This window comes from Xiphophorus maculatus, chromosome 1 (genome assembly GCF_002775205.1).
Source record: "Xiphophorus maculatus strain JP 163 A chromosome 1, X_maculatus-5.0-male, whole genome shotgun sequence".
Taxonomy (NCBI): Eukaryota; Metazoa; Chordata; class Actinopteri; order Cyprinodontiformes; family Poeciliidae; genus Xiphophorus; species Xiphophorus maculatus.
Window position 1 is genome coordinate 20,266,886 of NC_036443.1, and position 13,523 is coordinate 20,280,408.

Sequence of the window (13,523 nt, forward strand, 5' to 3'; positions counted from 1 at the left end):
AGTCCTTCAATATAACAGTTCAGTCAGTCAGGTCAGTCAGTGTGCACATAAGTTGTCCGTTATGAAAATGTTCATGAACAAATAGTTTGTGGAATAACAAAAAAGATTTGGGGGGCCCCCCTTTTTGTTCAATAAGCTTATCTGTTGTCCACGCAAAATCTCCAGCTCCAGCAGCACCAGGCCCTCCGTCTTTCTAGGCTTCAGTCCGAGTCACAAAGATGGCGGCGGAACCCTCCTGCTTCTGGAACTCCACTGGCTCGTTCAGATATCGGTCGTCCAAAAAAAACCCACCGGAGAACTCTCAGAACAGAATGGACATTATCCAGTTCAAAATAAACAGATTTCTCTCATATCACAGCAGCACTTATGCGTAGTAACTTCTCTACTTCTGCTTAGTCTGCATTTCTTCTTCCCTCTTCTTTACTCTTCTTCTCGTACCGACACAGGAGAAATGTGGGTCTAGTGCCCTCTACAGGACATTCTAAGAACTAACAAACACATTAAACATACAGACAGATCAGCATAGTTTATGGGGGTTACACATGTTATCCCATAGTTTAATCTTGAATCACTTTGGAAGGGACAACTAACTCAAGTGCCATTTTCTAAAACATTAACAGCATTGTCTCATTGAAAAAGATCAACAACAGTTGGTGTAAAGCCACCAACTGTCATTGATGTGTTTAATATTATGTGGTGATGTGTTGTATGACCCTACTTTGGTACTCTTGAAGAATACTTTCTCCAAGGTTTGAAAGTTTGTCCACATGAAAATTGATTATTTTAACTGGGCACCCTGTGACAAATTATGCTATATCTGCATCCTGCATACTATATAGACTTTTAACAAATTTGTAGTGGCACCCTGCGTCCCAAAAGTTCGTTGTACCACCTTTGCAGTTTGTCTAACAACCAATATTTGAATCACTCGACTGAAACCAAGTCTTCTTTTATGATGTTTACTTAAAGAACTCCAAAAGTACACTTACAAAAGAAATGAAAGGCTCGATACAGATCGGTCAAAAAATTGTGTTGCTTCCACCGTATCCGACTGCAATCTGACCTCAAACGTGCATACTGGCAATATTAATGTTATGCATTACATAGTGGAAGCCAAAATTACTTTTCACAATAAAAGTATCCCTTTATATTAACTAAGTTATACATTCTAGAAAATATACTCATCATGAATTTCTTAAAACTAAATTAAGCATATTTATAAATTTTTAATCTAAATTATTATTCTATATGAATTCCCCATTAACTGGCTCTTACAAAATTATTAAGTGCCTGATTGTATCGTAACTAATGCTTATAAATAATTGTTCTGACTGAATATTCTAGACAGGTGAAGAACATATAAAAATTATTTTAGTGGAACTTCTACAACAGTGGAAACGCCACTCACATGCTATACTTTGATATTTCTAAACTGAATGAAGAATCATCCCACATGCTAATGTTTTTCATGTTTCAGGTGATGGACACCCCAAAGAGAGCAGTCCTTTCATCAACAGCAGCGCAGCCTCTGATATGGAAAAGAGCCAGCAATATGACGGCAAGAGCATGGCCCTCTTTGAGGTGGGGGCTGCTCTTAGAAATGAGCACAGATTGTTCGTGTAAAGTGAATATTTTCACCCAGGTGTCACTTTGGGCTCTAGGAGGAGATTGATACCAGTCCAATGGTCTCCTCTCTGCTCAGCTCTCTGGCCAACTACTCCAACCTGCCAACTGGCAGCAAGGAGCACGAAGAGGCTGAGAATAACGAGGAGGGGGCTCGGCCATCTAAAAAACCTGTAAAGGTAGAACACTGCAGCAATATTTGTGTGAATAAAAAAATTTACTTTATTTAGTTTTTCTTTTACATTTTTTTAAATGATTCATACCTGAGTATTGTTATGACATCCATTGTAAAGTTTAGATTATTGAACAGTTTCCTAATAGTAGCAGGAAAAATAACATAGTATCGGTGACACAAATTCTGTGCGTGTTCAAATTTCTAGCATTAGATAATTCAATTTCATTGGTACCTCCTCACTGATAGACAAGATAATTAAAAGTGCTTTGTAGAACAATAAATTTGCAGAAATACAGGGAGAAAGAGTGACTTAAAAACATCAAACATAACATTTTAATCAATGCATCAGCTCAAACATTTCAGCTTAATTCAGTCCAGTTTACAGCAGCATATTCGAAGGGATGACTCTATTAGTTCTAATAACAAATGTTGCTGACTAATATTCATGACAGAAAACACAGAATGAAGTTTAACTAAACAACATTCTGGGCCTGGGTCCGTCAATGGAAACGTTTTTTTTATGCACATGCAAGAATGGAGTGTGAAGAACTTATAGAATATCTGTCAGTGTTTTCTTATACAAGGTTTTTATATGAAAAACTAGTAGTTGCTCAATATACTGTAGCTCATAGTGCATATACAGACTTGAAAACGAGCAGTTAAAATAAGTACTTTCATGCAAACAGAAAGTCAGAATTCAACACATTCTCACTCCCGACTCATCATATATTGACGATTTGGGACTCAGCGTCACATGTTGACGCGTCGGGTACCCCTCTTTACGTCAATAATTGACGAGACGGGTTCTCTCATTGAATGCTGTACCACTCCCTAAGCGTCCAAAACCGACGATCTGGATAGGGTTAGGGTAAGGGTTACGGTTAGGCTTAGGGTTTGGGTACTCCCCTCGCGTCAACATGTGACGCTGAGGGAACCTGCAAAAGCGTCAATATATGACGAGTCGGGAGTGAGAATGGGTTGTCATATTACACGAGGCCAAAACAACAAATGCATTGAGGTATGTAATGAGAAAGCACTTGGCCCTTTACATTTCCCATTTGTCATTGTGGTTTGTGCTTTCCAGGCCCCCCAGCTCGGCACTCTGATGGGAGTCTACTTGCCATGCATCCAGAATATTTTTGGAGTGATCCTCTTCTTGCGGATGACATGGATGGTTGGGATTGGCGGAGTCTTTGGCTCATTCATAATTGTCTTCATGTGTTGCTCTACGGTGTGTTAAAATTCAAATGTTCATTCTATGGTTCATCTGTTGTATGATGAAGATGATCTTTAAAAAAAAACTAATTACACTTGGGGAAATACATTTCTGTCCATAAAAATATATATGTTTTTTTCTGACACAGTGCATTAAACCTGCAGATGTCCTTGTCTGGCATATTCATTCTTAGTTTAATGTACAGATGTTGAACTTGAATCCTGACATCTGGTTTGATGGGCTTTAGTTGTCAAAATTACTCAAATAAAAAAAAAAGAAGAAATCAAAGCAAAGCGTCCATATGTGCTGCTTGGAGGTCATTATGTGAAGAGAGATTCAACAAAGTGCTAAACCTTCAATATGAAGAATAAAACAAAATTTTAAGATGTACGTGATAATCAAATGAGACAAATCAGAGATATTATTTGTCCACTGAACCGTTCAATAACCAAATAAGACAGTCTGCTGTTTGACTTGATGTTTGTTGTCTGTTGCTGTTTCCAGACCATGCTCACAGCCATCTCTATGAGTGCCATAGCAACAAATGGAGTCGTACCAGGTAAGGGTCTTCCTCCTGTGTGGGATGTTTTTGTGGGGATGTTTTTCTTCAGCAGGGACAAGGAAGCTTATCAGGAATATTCTTGAAGTCTATAGAAAATGTGCAGGTGAAAGGTATATGTGTGGGTCTTGAAGATGAAATCCCAATAACATATTTTCAAGTTTGGGGTAGTACTACGGCTAATGAGAAATACTTACTCAAACAAGAGTATGAATACCTCTGCAAAGGATTGTCTTAATGAGTATGACAGATCAGAACACTGAATCCAGTATATGTTTTGACCCACAGCTGGTGGGTCATATTACATGATCTCTCGCTCCCTGGGGCCAGAGTTCGGTGGTGCTGTGGGGATTTGTTTCTACCTGGGAACCACCTTTGCTGGGGCCATGTATATACTGGGTTGTATTGAAATTCTGCTGGTGAGTGGATCCAAATGAAAAAACACAGCTTTTGAACGTATTTGTCTTAATTGGCAGTTATTTCATTTGGTGTCTTCGTTCTGTGTGGTGCAATATTTAAGTTTAGAAAATGTCAAAAATCAAATCAAAATACAATATTTATTTAGAAGACAGTAGTGCATACATCCTAAGAAAGAAGAAGAATCAGTTACTTGATACATTGCTGGATTTACTTTTTTTTTTTTATTGGTGCCAGACTCTGGTGAGCTGCATGTCATCCTATCACCCTGTGTTGAAGTCAAACAGACAATCTTACACACATGATTTATGTGTGGACAAACAACATAAAAGAGAAGAGCAATAGAAAAGAAAAGAGTACATTGTTCAGTGTGACTGTTAGCAAAGTGATTGATAAAATTATAATGCAGCAGGCATATCCGTAAATTGAGAAACGCCAATCAAACATGTTGTCAAAAATATGTTTGAGGTCCCAGATGTTGTCAATCAAACATCTTTGCTTGAATTCTAGCTTTTTCAACTTTTGACAATTACTTTTTTAAAATAATTAGTACGACGATGTACACAATACGTTAAAGGTTTATTTTTTTAATGTTCACTTTTTGTTATGCAGGCTATTTCATTTGAAACTTTGAAACTGTCTTGTCAAATGGTTTGATGTGGTACATTTATTTTAGTAAGAGAACATGTAAACATTTCATTTATTATATATATATATATATATATATATATATATATATATATATATATATATATATATATATATATATATATATATGTGCGTGGGGGGGGGGGGGCTGTATTTAGATATTGAAATAATTTATTTTGTCTATACCTTCCTTTTTCCCTCAGATTTATATTGTTCCACAGGCAGCCATCTTTAAGATTGAGGGCCTGGAGGGTCCTGAGGCAGAGATTGCTCTCCTCAATAACATGCGGGTATATGGCACCATCGTGCTCAGTTTCATGGCCATAGTTGTGTTTGTTGGGGTCAAATATGTCAATAAGTTGGCATTAGCCTTCCTGGCCTGTGTTATCCTATCTATTCTGGCCGTTTATGCTGGAATCATCAAGACTGCCCTTGAGCCTCCTGTCTTTCCGTAAGTGACACTCTTGTTAAGTTTCTTTACTAATCTCTGCTTAACTTAACAATACATTTTATTGTCTATTTTTGACTTGGCAGTGTTTGTCTCCTTGGAAATCGAACACTTCTCTCTAAATCATATGACGTTTGTGCAAAGGTCATTGAAATAGACAATGAGACGATCACCACAAAGTTGTGGAGGTCATTCTGTGATTCTGATTCCCTCAATGCTACATGTGATGAATATTTCATCAACAACAATGTTACAGAGATGCAGGGCATTCCTGGGGTCACTAGTGGGATCCTTGCAGGTTGGTTCTGTAACACAACCGTACCATAGTTTGACGATTACACCACAGACACTTTATGCACACTCATTTTTCTCCCAGAGAACCTATTTGGAAACTATCTGGAGAAGGGTATGATCTTGGAGAAGCGTGGAATCTCATCCAATGTGGATCCTGAAATTCCGACCACCAATGCCAATCGCTACGTCCTAGCTGACATCACCAGCTTCTTCACCCTACTGGTGGGGATTTATTTCCCTTCTGTTACAGGTGACAAGTCCTTTTTTCTCACATTTAAAGGTATAAAAAGCACATTTTATGGCAGTAATGTCCAACCATTGATAACAATCATATTCAAGTACATAGAACCCAAGAGTTCTTGGTCCCAGGCCATCATTGGCCAAAGGTCAAGATTAGTTTTGTAAATGTATTATTATCCCTGTGGAATTATGTCACTAGGCCACTAGAGTGAAGAGAGAGGCATAGCTGTCAATTGATCATCACTTTGTGGTGAGTTGGATATGGGGAAGAAAGGTCTGCCAGACAGACTTGGTAAAGTCAAAAAAGTGATGAGGGTGAACTAAGAATGTTCAAAGGATCTCCAGGAGATCTTGAATTTTGAGAAGAGTTTCTCGAGTCAGGGGACTTGGAATCTGTCAGGTCTAAATACCTATTAGAGACAATTTAAACAAACACAAGAAAGACAAAGAGAGTTAGATTCTTGTATACTCGCGAGGAGAGCAGACAGAGAGATGTTTCCAGTTACAAATCTCCAAACTACTCTGGAAACACATCTCCCGCTCCCTCTATTTTATTGCTTTTTTAGGGGACCCTCTTACACTGGGCGCTTGCAGCTTCTAAAAGGGAGGGACAAAACAATTTATCACATGGCTGCAGCGCTAATGACCTTTACTATTTAGACATATGTTATCTACAATCTAAATCCTTCTTGCTTCAGTCGGGTACCAGACACAGGCCGACGTTGAGTAAAACAAGTTGTATATCACACAGGAAAGCAGAGTTTATTGCTGGGCAATAAACTCTGTTGTCTCCGCTATCTCCCAGGCTTTGCTGATGGCATCTTCAAGGAAGTCACAGGAAGGAATCATAATTATTCAACACACAGAGACATTACTTAGAATAGAGGAAAAAGAGAAAAAGCATATATTTAAACTTTATCTAAATGTTACTACAAGGCTACATGATACAACGAATATTTGATAATTACTAAAAATACAATTTATCCAACAGTTTCCCCCTATTTATCAAAAATTTGTTCCACATCTCTTATCCCTCCAAGAGCAGCCACTTCAAATGATTTTCAGCTGGGAGTTCATTTTTTGGAAAGCAAACATTTTTACACTCAGGGGTTATACCCAGTCCAAAAGTCAGGATCTGGATACCTGTCAGAAGAGTCATCATCAGAGTATTCTTTGTCAACATCAGATTTTTTCTCTAATAAAGGATACATCTGTGCCATCTGGTCCTCCATGGGTGAAATCGCTGTGGTAATGAGACGGTTAAACAAAGAACGCAGGCACGGAACAAAACAACATCCACACAAAGTCAAAATAGCAGCAAAAACTGCAATTGATACTAAGACAGAGGACACAAGGTTTCTATACTTCCCAAAGGCATCCATCCATGCATCCCACATGGAAGTATCCACTCCAGAGTGTTCCTTCATTTTGCCGTTAAGGGTTCGAAGCCCTGTAATGGCCTTCGTTAAGCTTCCATCAGCTGCTGTATTGTTTGGTAAAAATGTGCAACATTTTTCTCCAAAAATCATGCACACCCCTCCTTTCTCAGCCAGCAACATGTCAAGAGCTATACGGTTCTGGAAAGCCATCAGTGAAGTAGCAGCCAGCTGTTCATGCACTGCCTCGAAACCAGCCTGTGTCCAATTTCCCAGTCTTTGCACATTGTAATGGATGTAATTTATTCTGTCTACGTTTTTGTTAATCGTGCACCACCAACAAATTGTAGATTCAAAACCAGCCCCGACCTGATCAACTAATTTATATTCATCAGGCACTCCACGAGGGACTCCGATGGCATCGATGTATGTCGGATCAATATCTGTATTTTTCCATGTCACTTCACGTTTCTGTAAGTGTTGCCTCTTCTGAAATAAAACACTAGACAAAGAGAGCATTAAATCTTCAACAGATGTAGGATATACAGATACAGGTAATAACAGAGAAATTAATGCACAAAAACCTGTTACTTTTCGAGGTAATCTATCAAAGAGTCTGTCATCACCGCACCACCACCAGACATCTGCACGAGAAATAGGGTTAAAGTCATCGTTTACAGTAATTACAGTAGTACACATAGTTTTAGTAAGATTCCCTATTCTTTTCCCAGTTCCCGTTATATTTACACATGTGAAGTTAGCTGGAGCTATTTTCTTAGAAAATAAAGGTTTCTTTTCATCTGCTGCAGCGAGGGGAAATATTGCATCATAAATCACACAGGTGCCTTTTAGATTTGTTTTAGTCATTACTTCTAACAAACATTGTTTTGTGATTATCGCTGGAGTCACACGAAGTAGAGGCCGTGGTTCCATACAGACTACACAATCTTTTTTAGTCATTTTTGCAGCTTGTTCTACCATTAACAACCAGTTATTATTATTACCTGACACACCTGTGGCAACCCTGAACCAGTCATCAACAGTTTTTACCTCTTTCACTTTTACCCCTATTGTCCATGGAGAAGTATCACTTCCCCCTTCTTCCTTAGATTCTTCACAAAAGATTATTAAAAATTTTGGATCAGCCCCTGATGTGTGAGCCCATAAATAAAATCCCCAACATGTTGTATCTGCTTTTTCTTGAAAACTAGGAGGAATTAAAGGATGTTTAATCGTGTTTATAACTATCTGTACTCCTTCATCTGTGCGTGAAATAGTCAGTAGTTTTTTGTGATATTGTGCATAAGTTGTAGTACCCCAAGTCTTTGTCCATCTATTACCCTCGTCAGCTACTAAAGTTTTCCAACCGGTATTAGAGATATCATTTGTCATATACCAAGTATTGTCCCTGTAATTTATCCCTTTGTTCTTTTTTGCTGATGTTAAACCTGCCCAGGAGACTGAAACAATAGTATTAGAACGAGGTGGAATACACACTTGAATCCCTACTCTCATTCCATGAGTAGTGCTACAAGAGTTCTTTCTTGCATAAAGTTTCTCCACACGAAAACACAACAAAAAACCAAAAACAATAAAAACAAAAACAATACATTTATTTGTCATTTTGCTAAGATTGCAAACTTGTTCAGCTCCTAAAAACACTGCAGGGTTGTGGACAATCTTCACCAGTTTCAAACGACCAAACCTCTATTCAGTTTAGCCCCCTGTTTACCTGGGCTTTTCCGCTGCAGGTCAGTGAGCGTCTCAAGCTTGTCTTCTTTTAGCTACTTTTTAAAATGAAATGACCTTTTTGCAATGTACTAAATGTACCCAAGTTGATCTCTCTGCTATTTTCACAGCTGTAGGCGTTGTCAACAAAACTTGGTACGGCCCTTCCCACTTCGGAGAGTACCAGTGCTTCTTCTTAATGCTTTTTATGAGCACCCAATCTCCTGGTTCCACTAAGAGATTTTCCTGCTGAGACACAGAAGAGTGATCTTCAGTTTGTTTTTCTTTTTGTTTTTCTAACATGGCTCTCATATAATCAGCTAAATTAGCTTCATCGTCTATTTCCCATTGATTTTTAAACTGTGGCAGTCTATACGGTCTTCCAAATAGAGTTTCAAACGGTGTAAGCCCTGATGTGCTTGTAATGTTAATGTATAATTTTACCAAATCTAAACACTGCGTCCAGGGCCTACCAGTTTCTTCAATGCACTTTTTTAGTCTAGTTTTAATTGTCGAATTCATCCTTTCGATCAATCCGGCACTCTGAGGGTGATAAGCACAGTGATTTTTTAAATCCATGTGAAACATGGTTCCTATTTTTTTTATAATTTGGTTTACAAAATGAGTTCCATTATCACTATATATTTTTTCAGGAATCCCATATCTAGGAATGATATCTTTACAAAGTGCTTTTGCTACTGTTAAAGCATCTGGATTTTTCGTGGGAAAGAGTTCAATCCATTTAGAGAAAGCATCAATTATTACTAAACAGTACTTTTTCCCTTCACTTTTATTTAATTCTATGAAATCCATATGTATTGTTTGAAATGGATATTGCGGATTAGGAAATCGTCCTCTGCGCGGTCTTAAATTTCCCTGAGAGTTGTGTTTCGCACAAATTAAACAAGCTCTACAAAAAGTTTTTGAAAAAGAAATAAATCCATAAGTTTTGTAATATTGATGCACCTGCCCTATCATCCCTCCAGTTGAGACATGCGAAACGCCATGGCTCAATATTGCAGCCCACCTATACAAGTTTTTTGGCAAGATAGGCTTATTTGCAGGTCACTTATAGATTTGATCTTCTATTTTTGCTCCATTTTTAATCCAAAGATCTTTTTCTTTGTCAGGACTTAAATGTTGCATGTCTTTTAGGATCTTTTGTCATATGTTTGATTTTTCTTCCATATGTAAGACCTTTATTTGCCCCTCCGCTGCTTTTTTTGCCATCTCATCAGCAAAGGCGTTCCCTAGAGACACTTTATCTTTCCCTGTGGTGTGTGCAGCACATTTACAGATTGCTAGTTGTTTTGGTAGCTGCACAGCTTGTAGCAAATCTTTTAATAAGTCTGCATGAGTTACTGGTTTTCCTGTAGAAGTTATCATACCCCTATTTTTCCAGTATTGTGCAAACGTGTGTACTGTTGCAAACGCATATTGACTATCGGTGTAAACCGTCACTTCCTTATCTTTCATTAGTTTACAAGCGGTAGTTAGCGCTATCAATTCTGCAGCCTGAGCTGAATAATGCGAGGGAAGTTTTTCAGCTTTTAACACTAGTTTTTCAGTCACTACTGCATAACCAGTTTGAGTTATCCCTTGTACATTTTTCTTTGAGGAACCATCAACAAAAAGTATTTCACCGTGATCTAATGGTAGATCTTTTAAATCATTTCTACTCTTTGCATTTTGTTCTGCCATTTCCTGACAATCATGCTTTGTACCATCATCTGGAAGAGGTAACAAAGTTGCAGGATTTAAAATTGTGCATCTTTCAATAGTTAGATTAGGTTGTGATAATAATGTACTCATACAAGAGAGATGCCTCGCAGGCGATAAAAAAATCATATTTGTTTGTAATAATAGTGCTGAAACTGCATGTGGTACTCTTAATGTTAACGGATGAAACAGTACTATAGGAGCACTAACTTCTACTGCCATAGAAGCAGCAATCACTGCTCTCACACAGGGAGGCTGGGCGCACGCCACACTATCAAGTTTGGAAGAAAAATATGCTATTGGTCTCATTTTATCACCATGTTGCTGAACTAGCACCGAGGTCATATACTGACCTTTGCAATCCACCATCTGGAAAAAATGTTTTTTATAGTCTGGTAAGGCGAGCGCAGCACTTGACACTAGGGCCTGCTTTATTTCACTTAGTGCTGTCTCTGCTGCCTCTGTCCATTCCAAAGAGGAAGACATTTTCAGATCTTTTTCATACATTAATTTGCTTAAAGGGGCCACAATTTCTGCATAGTTAGGCACCCAGTTTCGACAATAGTTAGTTAATCCTAGAAAAGACATCATCTGTTTTTTTGTTTGTGGTTTAGGTGCTTGGAGAATCGTTATTTTTCTATCCTCCATTATGGTCCGCCCTCCTGCACTTAAATTATGACCCAAATATTTTACTTGTTCTTTACACAGTTGGAGTTTATTTTTATTGACCTTATGACCTTCCTCAGCTAGATGTTTTAGAAGTGCTAAAGTGTCTTGTTTACAGATTTCCATGTTTGGAGATGCTAATAAAACATCATCTACATACAACAAGACTTGGCTCCCTCCTGGAGGTTGAAATGTTGACATACTGGCACTCATCACTTGAGAATAAATTGTAGGGCTCTCACAGTAGCCCTGGGGCAACCTGGTATATGTGTACCTGTTCCCTTCAAAAGTAAATGCAAACCAAAATTGACTCTCCTTATCAACTGGTATTGAGAAGAAGGCATTACTGATATCTACAACAGTAAATATTTTTGCATCTGATCTAAGAGAGTTTAACAATGTATATGGATCAGGTACACACGGCGCCCTTTGAATGACGGCATTGTTTACTGCTTGTAAATCTTGAACCATGCGCCATCCAACAGAAGGTGGTTGTTTTTTAACAGGAAAAATAGGAGTGTTACATGGAGAATTTTCACACTGCACTATGACTCCTGCCTCAATAAGATCTTTAATTACTGGCTTTATACCCTCCTGTGCATCTGCTTTTAAAGGATATTGCTTAACTTTTGGTCTAAACTCTGTTTTGGGTCTAATTTGTACTGGCAAAGCTTCCTTGACAAGACCCACATCTGTGGGCCCCTTTGACCATAATTTATCAGGAACGTCTTTTAAAAGGACTTCCTCTTCTTCTGTAAGAAACATTTGTCAGTTTTGTTTGGAGTACAAATGTTGTCCCTTTTGCACCCATGTTGTCCAGAACAATGCTTTTCTAGTTAACCCAGTGGAAGCACTAGTTTCTATGTTTGAGGAAGTAGTTACCCAATCGGTAGCTGCTTCTCCTTCCTCAACAAGATTACCTAATTGATTCCACTGCTCATTTCTTTGTTTAAACAGAGAGACATGCGGGGAGGTCTGCGTTCTGTCTAAAGATTTTAAATCATCAGGAAGAGCAACAGCTGCAACGGCTGTGTGTTTTGTATCTGTATACAGATAGGTCACTGTAATTTTAGCTGGAGTGACCTTGTTGAGCCTGTCTTCATAAATCTTGTCAGGCCCAGCCGTATTCCTGAACCAAAGAGTTATGTGTAAATTGTCAGGAGGCATTTGATCCTGTAGGGCAGAGATGGCTTTATCTCCCTCTGTCAGGAGTGCCTGAGCAAAGTTATGTGGGGGTCTACAGGGCACTTCTAGTGTATAACAATAGTGTGGATTTCCATTGCCCTTAACAACAAAGAAATCTCCCTTTTTCATTTCTGACTGCCTTTTAACTGCTATGTGCCCATCAGTGGTTGGAATCAAAGCTAAACCTAGCTGTATAAGGCCATCTCTGCCTAATAAGTTTACTGGGCATTCTGGGAGCAACAAAATGGACAACTGGCAAGCTTGTCCCTGTGGATCTCTAAGCCAGACTGGCTCTGATTCATTGACTTGCGTTAATTTTCCCCCAGCTGACCTCACGACGACAGTTTCCCCACTAATCTTTACCCCAGTAATGTTTTCTCTGCACGTTGTTCTACATGCACCAGTGTCACAAAGGAAAACTACAGGTTTACCATTTATGAAAAGAGTTATTTCTGGTCTTACACTATCCATAGATAATAAATCCTGTAGATTTAATTGGACTTCTTCACTCTCTAAACTTTCTGATTCTAGTCATGCTGACTGATCTATGTATTTTTCTGGGCAATGTCTGGCTATGTGTCCTTCCTTCCCACAACACCAACATCCTAAATCATTTTGTTTGAAATTATTTTGTCTGTAATTATTTTGTCTGTAGTTTGCTCTTCCCATTCTCCCTCTCTGTCCTCTGGGGTTTTGACTTCTACCCCTGAAGCTTCCTCTGCCTCTCCTTTCTTGATAAAATATTTGCTCCTCATCTTGGAAAAAGGCTCCTGAAACCTTTTTCTTTTCTTTTGAGACCTTTTCTGCGTGTATAGCATGGTTAATGTATTCGTCTAAAGTACCAGTGCCCAATCCTATGTAATGTTTAGCTACCCACGCTCTAATCGCATCTTTTGACCCTGCATGTAATGCATTTTTTAGCTGTTGCTTATATGGACCATTTTCATCATTATTTTCCACTAACCCACTGTGTGTTTTAAATACTTTTGTCATTCTCAGGCTATATTCATCAAACGATTCTTCCTCCTTCTGTTTGACTCTACTTATCTCAGTGTAGTTTGCTCTGCGTTGATATCTTTGAACTGTCCTTGCTGCTAAAGCATTAACTCTGTTTGTTAATTCATTACTATTGTGTGCAAGAACTTGAGGAGGGTTCCCTGCTAACAATGGGGTCCAGTCTCCTCGAACATGATGCCAGTCACTGCCTAGAGCAGTCATCCAAGCCTGTT

General features: G+C 38.6%; 1 protein-coding gene across 2 annotated transcripts in view; it reads left to right on the forward strand.

Moving 5' to 3' along the window:
- The window catches only part of LOC102237626 (solute carrier family 12 member 5-like), a 45,207-nt gene that overhangs the window by 16,203 nt on the left and 15,481 nt on the right, over nt 1-13,523 (forward strand). For both annotated transcript variants that reach the window (XM_023331863.1, XM_023331868.1), the window contains exons 2-9: nt 1,478-1,581; nt 1,662-1,802; nt 2,883-3,029; nt 3,519-3,573; nt 3,862-3,992; nt 4,842-5,089; nt 5,173-5,384; nt 5,463-5,630. In XM_023331863.1, coding sequence (XP_023187631.1) covers nt 1,478-1,581; nt 1,662-1,802; nt 2,883-3,029; nt 3,519-3,573; nt 3,862-3,992; nt 4,842-5,089; nt 5,173-5,384; nt 5,463-5,630 — 1,206 coding nt within the window. The remainder of the gene's footprint in view (nt 1-1,477; nt 1,582-1,661; nt 1,803-2,882; nt 3,030-3,518; nt 3,574-3,861; nt 3,993-4,841; nt 5,090-5,172; nt 5,385-5,462; nt 5,631-13,523) is intronic.